Raw genomic sequence first — 6,891 nt, 5'->3', positions numbered from 1 at the left:
CGGATTGGGCTGGGTCACCCACCGCAGGCTATCGGGGTGTTGGCCTTGGGTTCGAGGTGCTCAACCAAATCACCTCCCTGGGTGTGACCTGCTGAGTTTCTGGGCTTGGCTGGCGCTGCCGGATTTGGGGAATAAAGCCCCTGTGCGGGCCCCAGGGCTGGTGTTTTTGGGTGCAGCACTGTGCCTGCAGTCCCTGCAGGGCGCTGGGGCGCTGAGACACAGGCACCACTTGTGGGGGGCTCAGAGGTGACAGGAGGAAGCAGGACTCAGGTCCCTGGTGCCCAAGGGACATCCATGTGGCCTTGGCACTGTCCCACACCACCTGGCCAGGCGCTTGGCCAGCAGCTGCTCCCTGGTGAGCCCTTCCCTGTCTCTCTCTGGGGTTTCCCAGGCCATTGTCCCGTGTCCCTAATGTGAGATCAGGGCCGTGGTGTCCCGTACCGGGGCAGGAAGCTGCAGGTGTGGGGCCATGGAGCTCCTGTTACAGTCTGTGGGGCTCCAAGGTGACAGGAGTGGGGAGGGAAGATCCTGCTTGGGCTGTGAGTGCCTCTGAACAGCCCCTGGCCCCAGAGATCCTGCAGCCAGATCCCTGAGGAAGGTCCCTGTGCCCTTTGGAGGGGTGCAGCGGGGAGGGGACAGTCCTGGGGCCACGCTGACCCACGCCCTGTCCCACAGATCCCACAGTGGTGCGCCGAGTATGCCCTATCCATGCAGTTCACCCACGGGCTGGTGGCCTGCACCCAGCCCCATAGCCTGGCCGCCCTCAGCCTCTCGCTGCGCGTGGCCGACGAGATGGACCTGAACCTGGGCCACGAGGTGGGCTACTGTGTGCCCCACGAGGACTGCTGCACCGCTGACACCATCCTCAGGTACGGGAGGGACGGCGGGGCCCGCGCCGGGAGCACAGCGCCCTAATCCCACTGAGCTCCGCATAATCCCTTAATCCAGCCTGGCCTCGCTGGAAAGCGGCGCAGGCTGCTGTGGGGAGGGGTGTGCGGTGGGGAGGGTGTGAGGCGTTCCCCCCAGCCAGGGGTCCGTGCTGATGGGGTGGGGCCGTGGCAGGTTCTGCTCGGATGAGATGCTGCTGCGGGAGATGACGTCGGACCCGCTGCTGCGGCAGTACGGGGTGGTGGTGCTGGACGAGGCGGGAGCCATCGGCCCACGGGCACGTGGCCGCCGCTTGCCAGGCCGTGCTGGACATCCACCGGCGCCAGGAGCCCGGCCACGTCCTCATCTTCCTGGCCAGCGAGCAGGTGGGCTGAGGGGGGAACAGGACAGGGGAGGTTTGGGGTGTCCCTCCTCTCACTAGGGAGCGCTGAGGATGGCAGGGGCAGCTGGGGTTAAACTGGGGGAGCTGTGGCTCCTTTGCAGAGGGGCCGTGGGCGCTGGGAGGTGGGCACGGGGCACGGCGCAGCACCCTGAGCTGGGGATGGGGACACTGCGAGTGTCAGTGGGTGTCACCTGCGCCCCCTGTCCTTGCCCAGGAGATCTCCGAGTGCTGCGCTGCCATCCAGACAGAGGCCGTGGCGCTGAGCCCGGCGCTGGGCCCGCTGCTGGTGCTGCCGCTGCACCCCGGCGTGGGCCGGGCCACGCAGCGACTCTACGAGACACCCGAGGAGAGCCGGGAGCGGCGCGTCATTGTCACCCACTGGCTCGGGGACTCGTCCTTCTCGCTGGGCACCGTGCGCTTCGTCATCGACTCAGGGCTGGAGCTGCGCAGCGTGAGTGGGACAGGGCACGGGTGGGGGTCTGGCTCTGCTCCGGGGTGCAGTGGGCTGTGGGATCCCCCCTGCCGTGGTGTTCCAGGCTGGGAGGAGGGGTCTGCCCCAGGGGAGGTGGCAGCGGTGGCCTTGCGCTGGCAGGTGAGGGGCCTTGGGGGATGGCAGGGGTCCCCTGCGGTGTCCCCCTCACAGCCTCCCGTAGGTGTACAACCCTCGCATCCGTGCTGAGTCCCAGGTGCTGCGGCCCATCAGCCGGAGCCAGGCCGAGTCACGCATGCAGCGAGCAGCTGGCAGCCCCCCAGGTGAGACCTGTGCTGCAGTGTCCCCCCTCGGGGCTGTTGTGCCCCCCCACCGGGACCGCCGGCAGCCACTGGCCCAGCCCCTGCCCCCCCCTGCCTGTGCCATTGCCCTGTCCCACCTCATGGCCCCCCTCCTGCAGGCACCTGCCTGCGCCTATACTCAGAGGCCTTTGAGCAGCGCCTGCCCCCCAGCCCCGCGCCCCACGTCAGCGAGACCAGCCTGAGCCGCCTCGTGCTGCTGCTGAAGCGCCTGGACATCGCCGCCATGGGCCAGTGTGACTTCCTTGACCGGCCAGGGAGAGCCCCTTGGGGACAGGCGTGGCGGGAGGGGCTGGAGCAGAGGGACACGACGGGGCAGCCATAGCTGTGGCCATCACCGCGGCCTGGGTGGTCTCTGGAGAGGGACTGCAGGCCTGGCAGGTGCAGGACAGGGTGGGCGAAGCTGCCTGATGTCCCCCCCCAGCCCCCGAGTCGCTGATGCAAGCGCTGGAGGACCTGGACTACCTGGCAGACCCGGATGACGATGGGAATCTGTCGGAGGTGGGGATCATCATGTCGGAGTTCCCACTGGACCCGCAGCTGGGCCAAGCCCTCCTCGCCTCCTGCGAGTTCGACTGCGTGGAGGAGATGGTCAGCCTGGCCGCCATGCTCACAGGTACCGTGTGGGGGGCTTGGGGGGCCCTCAGGAGCCAGCACTGCCAGGGAGGTGCTGGGGGCACACAGTGACCCCCACTGCCCACCCACAGCGTCCCCCTGCTTCGTGCCCCTGTCCACGCCCCTGGAGGAGGCCGTGGCACTGCGCACGCCGGCGGGCGCTGCTGCACCCCAGTGGGGACCACTTCACCCTCATCAACATCTTCAATGCCTTCCAGCAGCGTGAGCATGGGCGGGGGCTGGCGGTGGGGGGCTTGCAGCCCTGTGGGCATCCCACAGACTCCTGTGTGTCTCCTGTATCCCCTGCTCCTCCCAGTATCCCAGACCCCCTCATGTGTCCCCTGCCCTGGAGCTACATTCCTGACCCCATCCCAGTGCCCAGCCTGGCTGGGGGAGGTTCTGGGGGGTCCCAGTTCTAGCCTGGGGGCTGTGCCCTCTGCTCGATCCCTGTCACCACTGTGTGAAGGGGTCAGAGACAGGAGGAGCAGCAGTGCTTCTGTGGCCTCCAAGCCCCCAACCCAGCGGGGTCTCTGCTCACCTGTCCCCATCCCCATAGCACCACTGTCCTGTCCCCACATCACTGACCCCACTCTGCTACCCCATCCCCACATCACCGATCCCGCTGTCCCCTGCCCACGTCACTGACCCTACTGTCCCACCCCTGTCCCCATGTCACTAATCCCACTGTCCTATCTCTGTGCCCACGTCCGTGACTCCACTGTCCCATCTCTGTCCCCATACCATTGACCCCACTGTGCCATTCCCATCCCCGTGTCGGTGACCCCACTGTCCCTTCCCCATGTCAGTGACCCCCCCTGTGCCATCCTCATTCCCATGTCACTGACCCCACTATCCCATCCTTGTCCCCACATCGCTGACCCCGCTATCCCATCCCTGCCCCAGCACTGACCCCTCTATCCCATCCCTGTCCCCACATCACTGCCCTCGCTGTGCCATCCCCGTGGTGCTGATGCCGCTGTCCCTCCTGCAGACGCCGGGGACGAGGGCTGGTGCCGGAAGCACGGGGTGTGCGCCGAGGCTCTGCGCCTGGCAGGCACCGTGCGCGCCGAGCTGCTCGAGGTCATGCGCCGCATCGAGCTCCCGGTCTCGCCACCCGCCTTCGGCTCCGACGCCAACGCCCTCAACATCCAGCGGGCCCTCATCTCCGGGTACTTCCTCAAGGTGGGCCCAGGAAGCTGAGGGGAGTTATGGGGGAGCTGTGGGGGGTGTGCCAACCACCCCACTCCCTCCTGGTCGCTCCCAGGTCGCCCGAGATATCGACGGCTCCGGCAATTACGTGATGCTGACGCACAAGCACGTGGCCCACCTGGCCCCCGCCTGCGGGTACCTGCTGCGGCCCCCCCCACGCCGCCTGCCCCCCTGGGTGCTCTACCACGAGTTCACCATCTCTCAGGACAACTGCCTGCGCGTGGTCTCGGAGATCCAGCCCCAAATGTGAGGGCTTGGGGACGGGGAAGGACAGGTCCTTACAGGGGCTCCCTGTAGCCGGCTGACCCCCCGCTGTCCCCACAGGCTGGTGGAGTTGGCCCCCCAGTACTACCTGAGCAACCTGCCACCCAGCGAGGGCCGGGACCTGCTGATGGAGCTGCGGGAGAAGGTGGTGGTGGTGGCGGCAGAGGACGCGCCGGCAGAGCCGGAGTCGCTGGCAGAGGCGGCCGGACGCGAGGACGAGCAGGGGGACGTGTGCGTCCTGCAGTGAGCCGGAGCAGCGGAGCCCCGCGGCGGGGGGGGCCGGGGTTTGCCCGTGGCCGGCCCCTGCTTCAGCGCTGCGCTGCGGTCAGTCGTGGGCCAGCGGCTGTGGGACAACCCCGGCACCTCAGAGCGTGGATTGGGGAGCGCTGGCCCCGGCCGGGGGAGTTGTGTGGGCCCTCCCCACTGGGCTCCTTCACCCCATCTTTCCTGGGGGTGCTGCAGGGCTGGAGGCATCGCCTGTCCCACTCCCCCTGCACCCCGGGCTGAGGGGCCACGCAGGGGTCCCTCCTGTATAAAGTTTTGTGACCTTTACTCCTGGCTTTGTGTCCATGACTGCAGCGAGGGGTCCAGCCAGGGTGGGGTCCATCCTGCCGAGGGACATCGCCACAGAGGGGTCCAGCCAGGGTGGGGTCCATCCTGCTGAGGGACATCGCCACAGAGGGGTCCAGCCAGGGTGGGGTCTAGCCCTGCTCCTCCTGTTTCCCAAGGGCGGTTTCTGTCTGTGAGGCCTCACTGCCCTCCCACCCTTGTTTCGGGTGCCAGGCTGGGATCCCTGGCCTTTGCATCAGGGCTTCCCCTCTGTGGTTGTGGTTCTTCTGCAGAAGCCAAGGGGAAGCTGTGGTTGGCGAGGGGCCCCCAGAACCTGCCATCAGCGTCTGCTTCCCCCAGACAGGACAGGATATGGGTGTGCCCCCGGGCAAGGTGCCCCATCCCTCCCACCCCCGTCGGGGTTCCCTGCAGTGCTACACCCAAGGGCTGAGCTGCTGCCTGGAAGCCTGGGGGTCCTGGCTCTCCCTCCCCTCCCCGCAGCCCACACAGAGGCTTCATTCTGCTCAGGGAGGGGCCCGGATGTCCCACTGCCCCCTTATGGCCTCAAAAGGTGAGGACTGGGCTCCCCCAGCCTCCCACAGACCCCACTTCCCCTTTGCTTTCTAGAAACTCCAGAAAGTACGTGAAAGGGTACAGCACTCCCCTGCTGGGGCGGGATCTGCTGTGTGTCCTCAACATGGGCTGACATCGGTGGAGTGGCAAAGGGACAGCTGGTGACCATGATGATCTCTGTCCCTAGGTCCTCATCTCTGCACAGCGTCCCATGGGACATGCAGTGGCCCGAGGAGGGGAGGGAAGGGGTGAGACAGCCCGGGGCATCACCCCGAGCCTCTGTAGAAACCCTCCCCTCTCCTCGGGGACTCACTGCAGCCCATCCAGAGGGGCCCAGCCCTGAGCTGCCCCTCTCCAGACCCCCAGGACAGGTGCTGAGAGATCTCGCTGGTCTCCCCCACCCTGTAGCAGGGCACTGCGGGGGCTCTGTGCAGCACACGGTGATGTGCAGACCCTCAGGTGGTGCCAGGGCTCAGCAGGGGAGAGCTGGGACCACCCAGAACCCCGACACCATCCCAGGTGCCTAGCACTGTCCCTTGCCCGGCTGTTCCCATGGTGACCCATCCTCTGGCATTTGAGGGCAGGGCGGGGGTGTCCGGTGCCCCCTGCCCTGGGAAGTACCAGCGGTGAGTCCCAGGGCTGGGTGAGTGGGGAGGGGGGGGCAGTGGTGGACTGAGCATGGGTCTCATTCTCCTGTTCTGAGAACTGTGATGCTGCTGTGGCTGCACCTTGGGGTGGCCCCATGGAGTCCAGCCCATATAAGACCACAGCCCCCGGCCCTTCTGAGCCTGCAGGAGTGACACACCAGAGGTAGGCACAGACCGGGAGGGTTGGGGGGTCTCGGGGGGGATTCTGCTTCAGGGGTGCTGCTCCCAGAGCTGGGGGCTCTGCCCTGGCTGGCCCCACTGGCTGTGCCCTTCTCCTGGGTTATGTCCAGCTGGGACTGCCCTTCCCCTCCCCTTCCCCTTCCAGATGCTGGTGCTGGTGGTACTGGTGCTGTGCCTCGTGCCTGCGGAACCCCTGACTGCCTTCCCCCCAAAGTGTGAGTGCTGCCCCCGGGGCACAGGGGAGGCCTTGGAGGGGGGACCCCCCCAGCTGGGGGAGCTGCAGGGTCTGCAGAGGAACCGGAGGGAGTGGGAGGCATCCCAAACCCACATACCTCTGATACATGTTGGGACAGCTCTGCTGGGAGATTGGAAGATGGGCATGAGGGTGATGTGGGGTGGGTATGGGGTGAGGGAGTGTGGGGATGGACGTGGAGCACAGGAGCAGGGTGAGGACTGTGGGACAGGATGGTTGTGAGGCCGAGGGCCACCCAGCCCCATGGGGGTGTGGGGGACAATCTGCCCCCACCACAGCCCATGTCTGACCACAGGCTCTGCCTCTCACCTCCAGTCCAGGTGGGGAAGCTGAACCAGGACGTGGTGCTACGATGTGACACTTCAGAGCAGCACATCTACTGGACACTGAATGGAGACCAGGAGCCCATGGCCGAACTGGTGCCCGAGGGCCAGAGCCTCACCATCCTCGGCTTGGACCTGCCAGCCACGGGCAACTACAGCTGCTGGGCCGGCTCTGTCCTGCTGGACACCACCTACGTGGTGGTCAGCGGCACCGGTACG

The 6,891-nt window shown here is 66.9% G+C and overlaps 1 protein-coding gene across 1 annotated transcript in view; it reads left to right on the top strand.

Annotated features, from left to right (window-relative positions):
- DQX1 (DEAQ-box RNA dependent ATPase 1) overlaps positions 1 to 6,891 on the top strand; it is a 25,727-nt gene that overhangs the window by 1,979 nt on the left and 16,857 nt on the right. The window contains 11 exon segments of the mRNA XM_017742388.1: positions 545 to 869; positions 1,063 to 1,159; positions 1,161 to 1,253; positions 1,485 to 1,721; positions 1,924 to 2,023; positions 2,161 to 2,316; positions 2,484 to 2,680; positions 2,767 to 2,896; positions 3,666 to 3,856; positions 3,939 to 4,129; positions 4,208 to 4,453. Coding sequence (XP_017597877.1) covers positions 545 to 869; positions 1,063 to 1,159; positions 1,161 to 1,253; positions 1,485 to 1,721; positions 1,924 to 2,023; positions 2,161 to 2,316; positions 2,484 to 2,680; positions 2,767 to 2,896; positions 3,666 to 3,856; positions 3,939 to 4,129; positions 4,208 to 4,394 — 1,904 coding nt within the window. The 3' untranslated portion in view covers positions 4,395 to 4,453.

The sequence above is a fragment of the Corvus brachyrhynchos genome, unplaced genomic scaffold (assembly GCF_000691975.1).
Source record: "Corvus brachyrhynchos isolate BGI_N302 unplaced genomic scaffold, ASM69197v1 scaffold166, whole genome shotgun sequence".
Taxonomy (NCBI): domain Eukaryota; kingdom Metazoa; phylum Chordata; class Aves; order Passeriformes; family Corvidae; genus Corvus; species Corvus brachyrhynchos.
The sequence above is the reverse complement of the archived record's forward strand: the minus strand, read 5'-3'. Positions and strand labels throughout refer to the sequence as shown.